This window comes from Chiloscyllium plagiosum, unplaced genomic scaffold (genome assembly GCF_037043375.1).
Source record: "Chiloscyllium plagiosum isolate Xiang-an unplaced genomic scaffold, Cpla_swu_hap1 HiC_scaffold_26, whole genome shotgun sequence".
In the NCBI taxonomy this organism is placed as follows: domain Eukaryota; kingdom Metazoa; phylum Chordata; class Chondrichthyes; order Orectolobiformes; family Hemiscylliidae; genus Chiloscyllium; species Chiloscyllium plagiosum.
In genome coordinates, this window is record NW_028270164.1 from 11,338,458 (window position 1) to 11,355,948 (window position 17,491).

Here is a 17,491-nt window from a genome sequence, read left to right on the forward strand (position 1 = left end):
GAAATTAGGAAGGTAAAGAGGGAATATGGGGAGCCTTGATAGATAAAGCTAAGGATAATCCAAAGAGATTCAGCAGGTACATTAAGAGCAACCAGACAGAAAATAGGCCCCTTAAAGATCAGCAGGGTTGTCTTTGTGTTGAACCTCAGGAGATGGGAGCAATTTCAAATGAATACTTCATGTTGGTTTTTACTGTGGAGAAAGAAATAGAAGATACAGACCTCAGGGAAATAAATATTGGTGCTTTGAAAACCGTTCACAATACAGAAGAGGAAGTTCTGGATGCCTTAGAAAACATAAAGATGGATAAATCTCTGGGACCTGATCAAATATATCCCAGGTCATTCTGAGAAGTTAGCAAGGAGATTGCTGGGTCCCTAGGAGAAATATTGTTTCATCTTTAACCACTGGTCAGGTGCCAGAGGATGGGCTAATGTTGTGACTTTATTTAAGAGAAGTCTGGGAAATATAGAACTATGAGTCTCCCCAGCGATGTTCCACAGGGATCAGTACTGAATCCACTTTTGTTTGTCATTTTGTCTAAATGATTTGAATGAGAATAAAGGAAACATGGTTAGTAGGTTTGCTGATGATGCCAAAATTGATGGTATAGTGGACAGTGAAGGTGGTTATCAAAGATGACAAAGAATCTTGATTAATTGAGTCAGTGGGCTGAGTGGCGCATGGAGTTTAATTTGGATAAGTTGAGGTGTTGCATTTTGGTAAAAAAAAAAACAAGGGCAGGGCTTGTACAGTTAATGCTAGGGTCCTGGATATTGTTGGAAAACTAAGAGACCTTGGGGTTTGGGTACATAGTTCTTTGAAATTTACATCACATTCAGACAGGGTGGTTAAGAAGGTGTTTAGCACACTTGCCTTCATTGCTCAGACCTTTGTGTATAGGAGTTGGGTTGTCATATTGAGGTTGTACACGATGTTGGTAAGGCTACTTCTGGAGTACTGTATACTATTCTGGTTGCCCTGTTTTAGGAAGGATATTATTAAATTGGAGAGGGTTCAGAATGAATTTACCAAGATGTTGCTGGGAATGGAGGGTTTGAGGTGTAAAGACAGGTTGGGATTTCTTTCACTGGAGCATAGGAGGTTGAAGGGTGACCTTACAGAGGTTTTTAAATTATGAGATAAGATTAATAGTAAAGGTCTTCTCCCCAAGGTGGGGAAGTTCCAAATTAGCAGGCATATATTTAAAGTGAGGGAAGAAAGATTTTTAAAAAAACCTCAGGGCCACCTTTTTACACAGTGATTAGTGTGTAGAATGAACTTCCAGAGAAAGTGGTGGATGCAGGTACAGTTCCAACATTTAAAAGTCATTTGGATAAGTACATGAATAGCAACGGTTTGGAGGGATATGGGCCAAATGCAGGAAGGTAGAGCTAGTTTAGTTTGGGAATTTGGTTGATATGGACGAGTTAGACCAAAGGGTCTGTTGCCATGCTGTGTGACTCTGAGAGAGACAAAAGGAATTCTTATTGTCTCTTGGAGATGTCCGGAATTGCAATCAATGTAATGTTTTGAGAAAATATTTATTTGCATGCCAGCATTAATGTTGAGGTGGAACTGCAGATGAAATATTTTCCAGCTTTGCACCCAACAGGAACACTTATTGATAACAAAGATTAAATGTAGAGCAAAGGTCGCTGCTTTGTCCCATCACTGTATCTCAATCTGTTCTTTGAAACACGTGCTTCTTTTGCTTGAAACTTTCCTTTTTCGTGCATTGAACTAACAGCTGTTGGTAATAGAATACAAGAGTGGGCAAAAGGGGAATTTAATCCTACCTGTTAGGACTGAATCGTACCTTCAAAATGTTTACTCCACACTCTGTCTCTGTCGTTATACTTGATTTGTGTAAAGGTGCCCTCTTCTGTTGGAATGAAGCCAGTACTCTGAGACTTTCCTTTCTTTTGATCGTTATGGAGTGAGCTACGTTCTTGATTTTTAAGCTTTTTGACCTCTATTGGGTGGGTAGTTAGAGGAACACAGCTGGGTTATCAGGTCGTTTCCAAGCCAGTAACAGCTGAACAACCCATGGAGTAGTTTTCTGGAAATCAACACACCTGTGATCGCAACTTTACTGTCTGACTCGACAGATAAACTGACCACAAATAGGTTTGATTGAGGGCATGTTACAGCAGCCTGTTCTTTGCTCGTTCCTTTACTGCATAATGATGTGGTCTGGCTATTGGGCAGCACTGAGAGTTGAGAAGAAATGCTAAAAATATGAAACACAATCAGATTCTTGCAGGATACTACCCTACGTATGAAAGAACAGAAGGGACAATGTTTCCATTGGCAACCTTCACTGACTTTGAGATTTTCAAGGACAGACTTTGATTTGAAAGATGGACCAATGGTTCTTTTAAACGTGGACTGACTGGCTGTTTGTTTTCAGTGCACTACCTTTATTTTTGCAGCTCAGTTTATATTAACTACACTGATGATGCTGCTTGCTGTGCTGAACCTACATCATTTAATCAGGGGCTCAGTTGTTTAAGTTCCTTCAAATTAAATCCTGACTTTGTTTTGGTTCTGGTTCCTATTTAATTAATTCTCCACATTTTATTGATGTGCCATCGGTGTTCTGGTCTGTTAAGCATCCACATAGTTCTTTACACCCTTGAACGCCTTGATAGAGAGAATTGATTTTTTTAATGCAGTATAGATAAGGTATGGGAATATAAAAGCATTGTTCAGAAATAAAGATTTTTAATATTCAAAAAAGAATGTTGGGCACCTGAATTGCAAAATTTCATTCTGATCACAAAGAATAATTTGAAGGTGTTTACTTCTTTTAGTTTCCTCCTCCCCTAACTCCTGAGATGAGGCAGTTGAAGAGCAGGGTGTGCGTACTCCAGAGAAAGCTTATCATCCCCTTCTTGTTAGAGCATGGTGATTTTGAAGAGATTCTGATGGGAATGGAGGAAAGAAAAATCTAGTTTTTGCTAGAAATACAAGCTTGCATTTAGAGAGCATCCAGGGAACAGGAGATTCGACGTTTCGGGCACAGGCCCTTCTTCAGGAATGGCCGAAACGTCGAATCTCCTGTTCCCTGGATGCTGCCTGACCTGCTGTGCTGTTCCAGCAATAAAGTTTCAACTTTGATCTCCAGCATCTGCAGACCTCACTTTCTCCTGCATTTAGAGAGCACCTACACAGCCATAGAACAAGCTGATTTTCAGCCAGTGACTTCTTATGAAGCTTGTACTGTTGAAAATTCAGCAGCCAGTTTGCACATCGCAAGATCCCACAACCAACAAGGTGAGAATGGTGAGATAATTTGTTTTAGTGGGCCAGGGGTGAATGATTGACCTCGACACCAAGACACCAGGTTTGATTTCAGCCTCGGGCGACTGTCTGTGTGGAGTTTGCACTTTCTCCCCATGTCTGTGTGGGTTTCTTCCGGGTACTCCAAAGATGTGCTGATCAGGTGAATTGGCCATGCTAAATTGTCCATAGTTGTTAGGAGCATTAGAGGGGGGTGGGTAACTCTTTGGAGGGTCGGTGTGGACTAGTTGGGCCGAAGGGCCTGTTTCCACACTGTAGGGAATCTAATCTAATCTAAAAACTCGCCTGTCCTCGTCACATGATTCCTTGACCTTTTACGTTTGCCTACGAGAGCACATGAGCCTCCCATTAAAGTTGATTGTTCCCTGGATGCTGCAGTGACCGTGTCAATCTAGATTTTGTGCTCTAATACCTGAAATGTGCCTTAAATATGACAGGACAAAGAGTGAACAGCCACTAAGCCTTGACTGGTGCCTCATTATAACAGAGACCACATTTTATTTTAAGAAGAGCATTTAATTGGCTTTCATAAAATCCTTACAGTGTGGAAGCAGACCATTCAGCCCATGGGGTCCACAACAACCCTCTGAAAAGCTTCCCACCCAATCTCTGCAACCTGTAATTCCCATGGCTAATCCACCTAGCCTGCACATCCCTGTACACTATGGGTAATTTTGCATGACCAATCCACTTAACCTGTACATCTTTGGACTGTGGGAGGAAACCAGAGCACCTGGAGGAAACCTGCTAGACACTGGGAGAATGTGCAAGCTCCACACAGACAGTCGCCCAAGTGTGGAATGGAACCCAGGTGCCTGGTGCTATGAGGCAGCAGTGCTAGCCATTGAGCTACCATGCCGCCCCAGTTCATTAGGTGTCCTGGGGTTGTGCGAGACCTGATATAAAAGTAAACTTTTATTGCTAAACAGAAGACTGCCTGGTTTTCACAATAGTAATTATTTTCACAATAGTAATTATGCTTTCTTGCTTTGTTCCCCAGTGTGTTGTCATGTGGTAGAAAACTGCTTGGTCTATGGCCATCCTGCCAACGAACTATCCTCACCACACTGACTGCCTGCAATTTCATCCAGCCAGACAGTGTCATCTTACAGGTAGGACAAACCACATCAAACTCAGTCAAGAACTGAGTGACCATGCTTGCTAAGTGTCTTAACATTCCTCCCTGTTCAACATTTTATGTTTTTACAAATATATGCATTTATTGCTCATGCGTGACAATGAGTTCATTTTAGTACAGGAATACATTCCCGCTCCAGCTGAGGTTAACCTGACGGCCCACGCCTGAAGTATGGTGGCGCTCAGGTTAAACCATCACTGGTCATATCTCTCTCTCGCATGCTCTCTCTCGCGCGCTCTCTTTCTGCAAGAGCAAACCAATGGACTTTGGCGGCTTCACCTTTACTTCAAACAATTCAAATATTTTAGTATACCAACGCTATCACGGAATAGTTGGACTGCGAGGCATGTTTCTGTGCTGTATACACAATGTAAACTATTTTAGGGAGAAAATTCCAAAGAGTGGGATCTTAAGTCACTGAAGGCCTGGCCACCAGCTGTGGAACAAATGGTTAATGCTGACGAGGCAGAGGTCAGCAGAATGAATAGAGCAGAGATGTTGTAGAACTGGGGTGCACTTCAAAGATAAGGAGAGACGAGGGCATGGAGGTGTCTCAACATGAGGATAATGGAGTATCATGATTTTGGAGTATGATAGTACATTCTGACAGAATTATGAAGATTACCCTCATTTGTAATAAAAATGCTCATCTTGATAGCGATAGAAAACAGGGTGCGATGTTTAAAGAATCGTTTGATAATATAGTGTGCTAAGCCATGGAAATGTTAGAGATGGTTTTTATAATGAAGATGGTCTGAGGTCCAAAGGTCAGCAAGGTAATGGAGAGGCATTCAAGGAAGGATAATTCATAGTGTTTGTTGTGTGGTTAAGTGGAATGGAACTTGAAGACCCAGTCTTCTGAGTCAACAAAATTTCTGCTATTTATGATATTTTATTCTCTTGGAAAAAAATTACCTACCACCCATTAAACAGAACTTTGTGCCATTGGAAGTAGGATAGTTAAACTGATGGAATGGAAGTAGTGCTCTGTGGAATTGTGTTATACTGCAACCGATAGCTGTGCAGAAAAATTTCACCTGGCTGCATATAATTTTATTTCTACTGGGAGAGCATTATTGCTTCCATTAATATCATGTTTAGAGTTACATTGCTGTCCCAAGCTAATGTTCTTCCACTGTGCTCATAAAACCTCTTACAGCAAAATTCTGGCACCCAAAAAAAGTACTTTTTATTTATGGGTGTAATTCTTTGGAAAATTAACAGGGTGTTGCACAGCTAGAGGTTGCATGCCACACAAAGGCTTTGTTTCATACATCCAGTGAGTGCGCAGGCCAATGATCAGTGCATTCTTCCAACATTCTCTTTCCCTCTCTCCCCCTCCAAAAAAAATGATAACATTTAGTTGAAAAGATTTCAATTGTGAAGTAAAATGAAGTGTATGATATGATGATTTGTCATAAAAACGCTGAGAATTTCTAGTGGGAGCAAGGCCTTAGAAATTTTCTGGCCTGTGCATGAAGATACTGAAATCTTTGGCTTTTTACCAAACAACTGTTTTCTGTTTCGAACAATGTCAGATTTTTGTTAAGGGGCAGTTGTTAACCGCATACTAGTTGTCCAAACTTGTTCTTATTTTAATAAAGGATTGATTGATTTCCTGATGCCTTGCACCCTGAGATTTAAAATAAAACGTAGTCTCCTGATAAAGTAAAATCCAAAGGTCTGAGTATGCAGTTGGGATTCAATCCCCCCCCTTCCTCGCCTTGCCTTCCAGCCTTGTTTCTTTGAGGTAGTTCAAATTTGATTAAGTGAAGCAGATGAGCGAACCGAGTCAAACCTTGCAATACAGGTTTAGAGCTGGTAGATACAGAAAAGGCAATAATATGCCACTACTGGTAGGAGATGTGATTACAGTGTGACAGGTTTGCATAGGCACTGCTCATTCGAAATGTTGACAGAGAAATTTTATAATGAAAAATGTTCATATCAAAGTATGACGTTAGACATAGTAGCAGAAGGTATGGGTGAGTAGACCAGAAATTTATACAGAAGCATTATTTTAATATATCCATAAATGGATTGTTTTCCCCAGCACATGTTGCATTGCTGGAGCAAGAAAGTAGGTAACTGACCCACTTAGATATTTCCTGGAAGTAGTTTGGACATGACTGCAGATGTATCCTCCAGAAAAAACCTGAATGAACTTCCCTCCTTTTTTATAACTTCTCGACAAGGAAGTTTTGATGTCTGCTTCTCTCGCAGTCTAGGTGGCTCAGATTAGTATAGGAACCTTTTAGTTACTATAGTGTAATCTAAACACCCCAAACTAAAATCTCTGTATCATAAAACAATTGCAGGTTGATGCCATTTAACAGCAGGGTTTTTTTTTAACATCTTGAAATGAGTTGCAACTTTGGAACTGTTACCTAAAAACTAGATTTGGAAATATAGAATAGTTACAGCAGGGGAAATCTGTTCAACCAGTCTTATTTATGTTTGCTGTCTGCGAAAGCGATCCACCTAATGCCATTTTCCCACCTTTACCCTGTAGCCCTACAACTTTTTCCTGTTGGATAATGACCCAATATCCTTTTAAATACCTCCAACTGAATCTGCCTCCATCATGATCATTGCAGATTCTTGCTGCATGAACACATTTTTCCTTGTACTGCTGTTGCTTCTTTTGCCAATTACCTTAAAACTGTGCCCTCTGGTTCTTGAACAGATTCCTCCTCTCTGCTCTGTCCAGACAACTCATGATTTTGAATGCCTTCATCGTATCTCCACTGTATGGTGTGTCCTGATATTCTTGAGTGCTGTGTTACGATCAGATAACCTATATCTCTTCATTGCTGTCTCCTCCAGAATAATCCAGATTGCTTGAAATCTTGACCATTGAAGGTCTCAAAATCTAGGTTTCACAAGTGGAGAGTCTTCTCTCCACCACCCCTGCCCATAGACTTTCTTTGCTGTGTTCTTCATTCAGCTGCACATTGTTACCTTATCTCTGTGCCTTTTTGATCTTAGACTGCACACAATGATCAGATTACTGTTCCTGAATATTTGAAATTGTGTTGTGAAGTAAAGTAAGATTAGATTAGATTACTTACAGTTTGGAAACGGGCCCTTTGGCCCAACAAGTCTACACTGCCCCGCCGAAGCACAACCCACCCATACCCCTACATGTACCCCTTACCTAACACTACGGGCAATTTAGCATGGCCAATTCACCTAACCTGCACATCTTTGGACTGTGGGAGGAAACCGGAGCACCCGGAGGAAACCCACGCAGACACAGGGAGAACGTGCAAACTCCACACAGTCAGTCGTCTGAGGCGGGAATTGAACCCGGGTCTCTGGCGCTGTGAGGCAGCAGTGCTAACCACTGTGCCACCGTGCTGCCCACGGCTATGTAGCTATTTACTAAAATTATAGGAATTGATTTCAATATTAATTATATTTATACAGGGCAGGTTTTATTGGTCTGACTGAAGTTTGCCTGTTTGTGCATTTAACTCCTTTATTAACAAGGAGAAACTTTTTATGATGTTGGGACAGTGCAATATACTTTGCAGCTTTGGGGATGTAGCAAAATGCATTAGTCAATATATAAAGTGCAATGAGATAATATGATTCAGCAGCATTGATAAATGGAGACTTACCAGAATCATCTTGGATAAATGCCATGGAACTCTTATTTTCAGTCGAGAGTGTGGTGCTGGAAAAGCACAGCAGGTCAGGCAGCATCCGAGGAGCAAGAGGATCAACGTTTTGGGCAAAGGCCCTTCATCAGTAATGAAGCTGTGAGCCGAAGAGGTGGTGAGATAAATGCCGTCACCAATGTGGATTTCACCAGTTTTCTCATTTCCCCTCCCCCCGCTTTATCCCAGTTCCAACTTTCCAACTCTGCACCGCCCTCATAACGACTTGTCCTACCTGCCCATCTTCCATCCCACCTATCCGCTCCACCCTCCTCTCCGACCTATCACTATTACCCCCACCTCCATCTACTTATCGCACTGTCAGCTACATTCCCCCCAGCCTCACCCCTCTCCCATTTACCTCACCACCCCCTCGGCTCACAGCCTCATTCCTGGTGAAGGGCTTTTGCCCGAAACATCGATTCTCTTGCTCCTCGGATGCTGCCTGACTGGCTGTGCTTTTCCAGCACTGCACTCTCGACTCTAATCTCCAGCATCTGTAGTCCTCACTTTCGCCTAACTCTTATTTTCACCTGAGAGGACAGAAATGACTTTGGTTTAGTATCTCACCCAAAAGGGTGCACCTTCAACAGCACAGTGCAGCTAGTATCAGCCAGGGTTGAGTGCTCATGAATCCGGAGTGGAACTTGAATTCTCTCTCTTCTGACTCTGAGGCAAGCACTATTAATTACCATGGTTCTGTTCGCCGAGCTGGGAATTTGTGTTGCAGACGTTTCGTCCCCTGTCTCGGTGACATCCTCAGTGCTTGGGAACCTCCTGTGAAGCGCTTCTGTGATATTTCCTCCGGCATTTATAGTGGTTTGTCTCTGCCACTTCTGGTTGTCAATTTCAGCTGTCCACTGCAGTGGTCAGTATATTGAGTCCAGGTCGATGTGCTTATTGATTGAATCTGTGGATGAGTGCCATGCCTTTAGGAATTCCCTGGCTGTTCTCTAGGGAATTCCTAGAGGCATGGCACTCATCCACAGATTCAATCAATAAGCACATCAACCTTGACCCAATATACCGACCACTGCAACGGACAGCTGGAACCGGACGCGGCAGAGACAAACCACTATAAATGCCGGAGGAAACATCACAGAAGCGCTTCACAGGAGGCTCCCAAGCACTGAGGATGTCACCTAGACAGGGGACGAAACGTCTGCAACACAACTTCCCAGCTCGGCGAACATACCACAACAACGAGCACCTGAGCTACAAATCTTCTCACAAACTTTGAACTATTAATTACCATTAGATCACAATCAGAATAAAGCACTGCCTGTGCTGTTTTAATGCAGGTGTTAATGTTTTATGCAGCTTTTCATCTATTCTTGTTGTTTATTCTGCATTGTTATCAAATATTGAGACAGCTGTGCATTTATATAGTGCCTTTCGTGACCACTTGCTTGTGCCAAAGTGCTGTACAGGTGATGAGATGCTTTGGAAATGTAGTCACTTTTAGAATTATCGTCACTGTATTTTAATTTCATAATGGTCAAGCTGGTGATGTTTTAAACTTTTCTTTTGAGATAGAAATATTGACCAGGATAGTAGACAGGCTTTCGTCTTAAAGTACGTTCAGGAGAGCGAAGATGATCTTTGGATTAACATCTTGTCGACTCAGTGGTATGCTGCAGTATCAGGCTTTGATAATCTTGCTCGAATCCTGAAGTGGCATTTGAATCCACAACTTTTGCAGATGTTTTAAAAAAAGTCCAGCACAGAGCAGTTTTTGGAATAATGCTATTTCACTTCTAAGTCAGCATCACTGTAACAGATGATCTGGTCATTATCCCATTACTGTTCGTCGGAGCTTGCTGTGGAAATTGGCTACTGTGTTTCCAGCATAACCACAGTGACTATATTCCAAAAGTGCCTCATTGCTTGTAAAATGCTTTGTGACGTCTTGAAGTCAGTTCTTTAATTTCCTTCTCGTAATTGAGCATGCGGGTTCAGATATGATGGAAATAAGTGAAGTCAGAGGGTGAGCGGCTCCTATAAGCACTCAGTTTTCATCTGCCGATTTTAAAGCAACATTTAACTAGGTTCTGGCCAGACCCCACGCATACACTTTACTCCAAGGTATAATGTGTGCCAACCTGTGAAGGGGAATAAAAGTAGAAAGCAGTAGTGAGGTGTGAGGGTGCCAGCTGAATCTTTTCAAGCTCTCGCTAAGCTTCAAAGAATAACGCAAGTTTTGGTTGGATTTGTTGAGAAAAATATTTGAAATCTGAAAGTACTGTGTAACATTTCCATATGGGTCTGATAAAATAGTCTGCTTGCAGTAAGAGTTCTGTGTTGCTTCTACTGGCTTTCCCTGCCTTGTGTGCTGATGTGGCAGTCAGTCAGTGAATAGGGTCAGCAACAATTCCTCCCTTCAGGGGACCTTTCCTTTTAACTCTTCATTTACTTTTTTGTGTTTTTGTTTAAAAGCAGTAAGATAATTCCAAATCAACCTACAGTTTCTTGCAGCCTTAAATATGCTGATGTGAACATTTAATTTTTTTTGAAAAATGTACACTTTCCACCTTTTTTAAAAACAGCAATGGCACACTCTGCAGTGCCAGAATTTCCCAGCCAAGTGGTTGGTTTGGCTTTGCTTGTGAAAGAGTGTAGCGGGTTGGCTTCTTCCTTATTATCTTTGCAGTAGTACAGTGACAGCTCAGGCTTTGCAATGCTGTCTCTCAGTCAGCAAATTATGGGTTTACATCCTACTGCAGCATATAAAGCACATACATATAATTCAGCCTGGCAATTCAATGCAGTGTGAAGGGAGTGGACAGAGCTAACATGAGGGAGGTCAAACAGAAGGGTGATAACTTTATTTTAAGAAAGGCCTTTATTTCTTTGGCAATTCCCATCAGTTCTTGTGATACACTGCATTCTGACTCTGATTGCACTGGAACTGAAGTCCCTTCACTTATTTACTCTCTCTAATCTGTCAGGCTGAGCTGCTGCAAATGGTGTGATTAAATGATCTGATTTTTTTTTAAAGAATTCTTGCAAGCAGTGCTGCATCTTCTCTGTCCATGTTATTTTTATGTATGTTTAATTATGAGATTGAATGCCTAGTGCTAAACTTGATCAAATTAAGGGCTGGAACAAAAGAACTTGGTTGGCAACTCAAGAACCTGTAGTGTAATAACCTGAAGCAGCTGTATTGAAAGAGTTCTCACTGTGAGCAAAATGCAGAAAGAGATCCACCCTGTGGGATATGAATATGTTAATGATAATGATATAAATGCTGGTCCTCTGACATTAGCAGAGCGGAATGAAATATGTGGTGAACAGTTGAAGAGGCACAGACTGAAGAAGCTGTTCCAGAGAGCTGTATTCAATATAATGCAGTGTAAATAAAGAGTTTACGATATTACTGGGAGTGAGGGGCAATTACTCTGTGTTAAGGATACGATAATGACAAAAGGGAACCTGAGCTGTAGCAGTCTAGCAAGATTGGCTTGAAGAGAGCAGTGCAGATGCCCAATAGCCAAGAAGACTCAGTCTGGAATCTATAAAGAGACAATGATTGAAATTCCTGCAAGTGAGGTTCAGTGTGTGCAGTGATGGAGCTTTGCCTGTCCTATGCATTACATTTCCTGCAGATGGCCTGGAATGTGACAAAGACCCGCATGCAAAGCTAATCCCACTTTCCACATATTTCTGTTTAGTGTGTGCATTTCATGCACGTTGAAGAAATAATGAAAAATACAGTTTTGTTTGGACATGCCCAAGCCATTAAAATTATGGTGACCCGGTGACTCAGTGGTTAGCTCTGCTTCCTCACTGCGCCCTGGGACCCTGGTTCAATTCCAGCCTCTGGCAGCTGTCTGTGTGGAATTTGCACATTCTCCCCGTGTCTGCATGGGTTTCCTCCCACATTGCAAAAGATATGTAGATCAGGTGAATTGGCCAGGCTAAATTGCCTATCGTGTTAGGTGCATTAGTCAGGGTAATTATAGGAAAATGAGTCTGGGTGGATTACTCTTTGGAGGGTTGGTGTGGATTTGGTGGACCGAATGGCCTGTTTCCACACTGTAGGGAATCTAATCCACAGTGAAATTATCTAAATAATTTGTCTAGTATGCTGTGATATATTTAGTTAGTGATCACTAATTGTTAGGATATATAGCTCAGCGGGTTCATCATTTTATTGTTCAATTTCTGCCCTTCTCTCTCTCCTCTTCTCTTCTCTTCTCCTCTCACTCTCTCTCTCTCTCTCTCTCTCAAATTAACAAGTGAGATTGTACTGTATGTACATGGGAGATGTGATACTGTACTTTCAGGATTCACTCTGGAAACCATTCCACCTAAATGTGCGTATGCATGAGCAGTGAGCATTGGCAGGCTTTGAGAGATAACCATGGCTGAGCCAAACCCTGTTTTCAACCTCAGTCTACAGACACACATGCTTTATTCGTTAGATTACAATCAGGAACATAATCTTGGGCAAATTACAGAGACCTGTTGTGTGGTATTCTGGCAAACTGAGCGCAGAGAACAATTTAAACCAGTAGAGTTCCTAGCACTGGAGATCAGTAATAGTTTTCTTGCATCTAGCAATTAACCTCCTTTACAATAGCTGTGTTTACTCTTACAACCGTAAATTGGGAATTTTCATGATTTATCTTCAGCTGCCTAAATCCTTAGCTTTATGTTTCCTCCTTCAACTTTATAACTTCGCCACCCATCCAATATATTTTCTTCCTTAAAACTTACTTCTTCAACCAAGATTTTAGACATGTGCTCCTTATGGTTTGGTTTTAAATTTTGCTTTTTAAAACTCTAATGGAAACACCTTTTTTTTTATGTTAAAGGTGCTATATAAATACAACTTATTATTGAAATTAATCTTGCGTGCGTGGTGATTTGCACACTCTTGAAATGCCATCGCAAAGATATACAGCAGGATTGTCTTTAGGATATGTGTGCCTAGGTATCCCAGTACAGTACACACTAACTTGTGCAAAACTGAAGGACTCGACCTAAGTGGAGTTGCCTCCAAGAGTCACTACCTACCCTACCTTCTGACCTCTTTCCCCCTCTCCCTCCCTCCCCATGACTCCAGACCTCCAGAAGCCATCCCTACAAGCTTGTCTTATTCCTACAAGCCATTCCTACATCCTTTTTTAATTTCTGATCCTCTATCATGTGGACCATGGGTGGTGTCCTGGGTGCAGGTATGGCCTCTGATCTGGTGCTGCTAAGTTCTAGGAATCTTAGTCTCTGGTGTCAATCGGGAATTCCTGCTCTCGTTTCATAATTCTGGCATAAAGCTTGCTGGCAGTCAGTCGGATGTTGAATCAACGTACAATCTGCTGGGTTTTCTGTAAAGGTAGGCAGCAGGTTCGTCTCCTCAAATTTCCCATTTTCAGATTTGAAGTGAAAACAAAAAAAAATTCCAGCCTAAGTTATGAAATGATTGACATCTGCTGAAGGAAAACGAGTATTCCATGCATTATCCCAACTAACAAATCAGAGGCCAGTGTTGTGTTTTATATTAAGTCCTTTAAGGAAATATGGGGTAATGTAATTTTGGCCAAAATGGAAATTGAATGAGAAAATATTGGAAATATTCAAGCCCAGATGTGCAAGCCTGGAAATCATCAAATTGATTAGCCTGGGAGGAAATGCCAGTATTGATAGACAAGAGTTTGAGAACACTTTTGGCTATTGCACACTGACACTGATTTATTCCCTGTAATTATGATCCAGTGAGCATCGGAGATTTGATGACCCTTTCCAATTTCAAAATAATTATTCAAATAAAGTAATGGTGATTAAGTGTAGCACCTTGCATGTAAAAAGGTTGGTGGGTGGAGTGCATGCTGGACATTTGGCTCATTGTATGTGTTAAGGAGTCTTCTACTTAGTCCCATACCCCTGCACCTTTTCTTCAATTTTTTTTCTTTTCAAATACACGTTTAATTCCCTTTACAAAGTTACTATAAAATGCACTTTGCTACTCTTTCAGGCTGTGCATTTTAGATCTTAACTGCTTGCTACATAATGAATTATTTCCTCATATCCCATCTGGTTCTATAACTAATTATCTAATATCCATGCCCTCTAGTTACCGCCCCACCTGCTAATGTTGAAAGAATGGATTGGGAGAAGTGTGATCAAAATCCTTGATCAGTTTGAATTCTAGATATTTACAAAAAATTTAGTAAGGTGTTTCATGATAAATAATTTTTGTATTTTCTGTTCAAAATCTTGGAATAATGGATACTGAGTATTTTTACAAGCTTTGTATTTAAGAAGCATTTTGTTATTTTCTCAAGGCATCCCAACACACCTCGCAGCTAATGAGTGACTTTTAAAGTGCAGTCATTGTTGTTGTGCAGGCAAATACAGCAGTCAGTATGGTGAGGAGAGTGATAATTGAAGCCTTGTTTTGCCGCCAGCTGTATGTCAAATCATGGTGGACCATTATCCACCTCACATAAGGCCTCTGAACAGATGCTTTTATATTAAGGTTCCATTCCTATCGAGGGTGCTGTATAAGAATGGAGGTATTTATTTGGTTGTTTCCAGCTCATAAATTTCTGTATTTCACAGGAATTTGACTCTGAGTCGAACTGAACTAATGAGGTTGATTCATTGCTTCACCACTTGCTTAATATAAGGAAAAGAAATGTTTTATAATCTTCTAAAGAGGTATGACATTTCCTCTCTTTATCTTCAGATTGACTTTCCTTCTTCTGCATTTGATGTCAAGTTTATAACTCCTCCCCCAGCGGAATTCAGTCCCAAGTATGACTTCAATAGCCTGGATGATACATCACGGAAGCGACTGAAGGAAGTGATGCAGAAGAAGTCTCTCTTCTGGTAAGAGCTTTGTTATGATAATACTGATGACTACTATTGGTATAGTGTGAGGAAATGGAAGAGCAGATGTTGGTGGTTGGCCATGCCAAAGTCGTACTTGGAACTTCCAAGAGTATAAGATCCAACGCATTTCAAATATTAGGACGTTCCCAATTATACATCTCTTGGTCTCAAAATGTTTCCAGTTAATAACTATAATCCTCTTCTAACACTTCCACTTGCTTTCAGTCATTGTCATGCTGTTGTGAGAGAGCAATCTAGCAATTTAGTTTGGTTCAAATCAGGTTCATCCTTTTTTTTTTTTTGGGGGGTGATCTGAAACCGGCTAATGCACTAAAGTGTTTTATTTCACCATGCCTCCCTCATTTTAGCTCAAACTTTTGGGATCATTCAGCAGGTCAGGCAACAGCTGTGGAGCAAATAAAACAAAATTTTAGGCAGATAATCTTTCATCAGAGTTGGAAAACATGAGATTTAACATGGATTTTTGAACAATTTCAGAGCTAGGGGCAGAGGTTGGGTTTGAAGAGGACTAGTAGAAAGATTAAAGGGAGAATTCTGGGATAATGTGGAGGGCACATGCATTAAAAAAAAGCGAAAAGGATTGTTGTGCAAGGCAGAGGGGGAAAATAATGAAACAAAGGATGAGGGTTAGCAATGGTATAAGTGTTTACAGTAGAACCATTACCACAGTCAATCTGAGAATGTGGAAGCAGTGCTAGCAATATAAACTAGAACTCCATGTTGAAGCTGGAGGATATAAAGGGCCCAATCTATACTATTCTCACAGTTTGTCTTAGGCTGCTGTAGCACAGTGTAGAAGACTGAGAACAGGTTGTCTTGGGAGTGGGATAAGAATGAACACAACAAACAACTGAAAGCTCAAGGTTATACATCTGGATTAAACAGCAAAATCTTGTTTGTGTGTTTGTCAGTTTCTGCATTGCTTTGGGTGAGAATGTGAATGCAAGGCAGCAATATTGAACAGCAGACAGCTTGAATATGAATTATAGCTACGTAGATGAGGCACAAGAACAGGATACATGCCCCAAAATGGGGTCACCATCTTCACGAGAAGGGAAAAGAGGAGAAAATTGATGAGTAGAACAACTCATGTTAAACTCCACTGAGTCTGAAACTAGCATAATTAAGTGGATCATAGCTACTACTCTCATCAATATAGCTCAAATGAAGGGCATTTGAAGTATTAAAACTTGGAACTAACAATTTGAAAGACAGCCATCTTGCAATTATATAACATCTTTCAAGTTCTGAGAGGATCCCAAAGTGTTTTAAATGTAGTCACTATTATTTTGTAGGCACAGAGCAACTAGTTTGTGAGCAGCAAGTGAGATAAATGACTAAATAATCTGTAATGGTTGTTTTGGTTTGAGAGTTGAGTATTGATGGAACAGTGGAAAAACTCTCTCGTTTTTCATCAAATAGCCCCATGAGATATTTAAAGTCCACCACACTACTTTTATCTGATACGCCAGCCACAGCCACACCATCTATCCCTCCCCACTCACTAAAAAGGTTTTTGGATAGAAAACAATCACAGCTGTGAGCAGCAAAGGAAATGACAGGAAAATGACCTTTTTCCTCGGGATATCTTATTTTGCTCACTCCGTCACTTGCTTACAACGGAAGGCATCCCGTAAAGAGGCAGTGCAGTTCTTGTTTTGTCTGTGTATATGTCATGGGCACGCGGAAAGCCCACCTTTAACCATTTCTTGTGTGTGCAGTGTCCAACATCAAATCATTTTCTCACACTTTATCAGCCAAGCTCTGTGTATTTTAATAAGTGTCTCCTACACAATAGAGAATACTGGTTACTGATTAGGAGTCAGAATCCTGGCTGGTTTGATTTGTTCCTTCTCCCGCTCAGTCCTTTATTCTTAAGGGTTTCTACTGCAGAAAAAGGAAGGTGATTTGATCCAGTCAGCCCCTTGAATCTGTTCTGCTATTTCAGTAAGATTGTGGCTGATGAGTGTATCAGTAACCCTCAAACTCTTGCCTAATAACAATCTTTCATAAAAATCGAAAGAACTGTGAATGCTGTAAATCAGAAACAAAAATAGAGATTGCTGGAAAAGCTCAAAGTCTGGCAACATCTGTGGAGAGAAATCAGAGTTAACATTTTGGATTGAGTGACCCTTCCTCAAAAACGATCTTTCATGCTCAGATTTGGTGGTTGCACACAAACCCCAACGTCAACAAGTTTTGGGAGAGCCAGTTCTAAATTTCCAAAACCTTTTCTGTGAAGAAGTGCTTCCAGATATTACTGCTGAATGACCCAGCTCTCATTTTAACATCGTACCCATCTGTTCTTGTTTTATTCTATCAATCCTTTTAGTCATCTTAACATTCTCTATTAGATCAATATTAACCTCTATATTTTGGGAGAAATTAAACATGCCTGTGTAAGCTGTCCTTAAAACGCTTTTAATTATTTTTAATCAACCTCTTTGGACATGTTATACTACACCTCCAGGACAGGTGAGACTTGAACCCAGACCTCTTGGCCAGAGGTAGGGACAGTATCACTGCACTT

The 17,491-nt window shown here is 40.9% G+C and overlaps 1 protein-coding gene across 3 annotated transcripts in view; it reads left to right on the forward strand.

The window, feature by feature from the left end:
• Positions 1-17,491, forward strand: part of pik3c2b (phosphatidylinositol-4-phosphate 3-kinase, catalytic subunit type 2 beta) — a 190,271-nt gene that overhangs the window by 105,158 nt on the left and 67,622 nt on the right. For all 3 annotated transcript variants that reach the window (XM_043716445.2, XM_043716446.2, XM_043716443.2), the window contains exons 14-15: positions 4,307-4,418; positions 14,795-14,937. In XM_043716445.2, the coding sequence (XP_043572380.1) occupies positions 4,307-4,418; positions 14,795-14,937 (255 nt within the window). The remainder of the gene's footprint in view (positions 1-4,306; positions 4,419-14,794; positions 14,938-17,491) is intronic.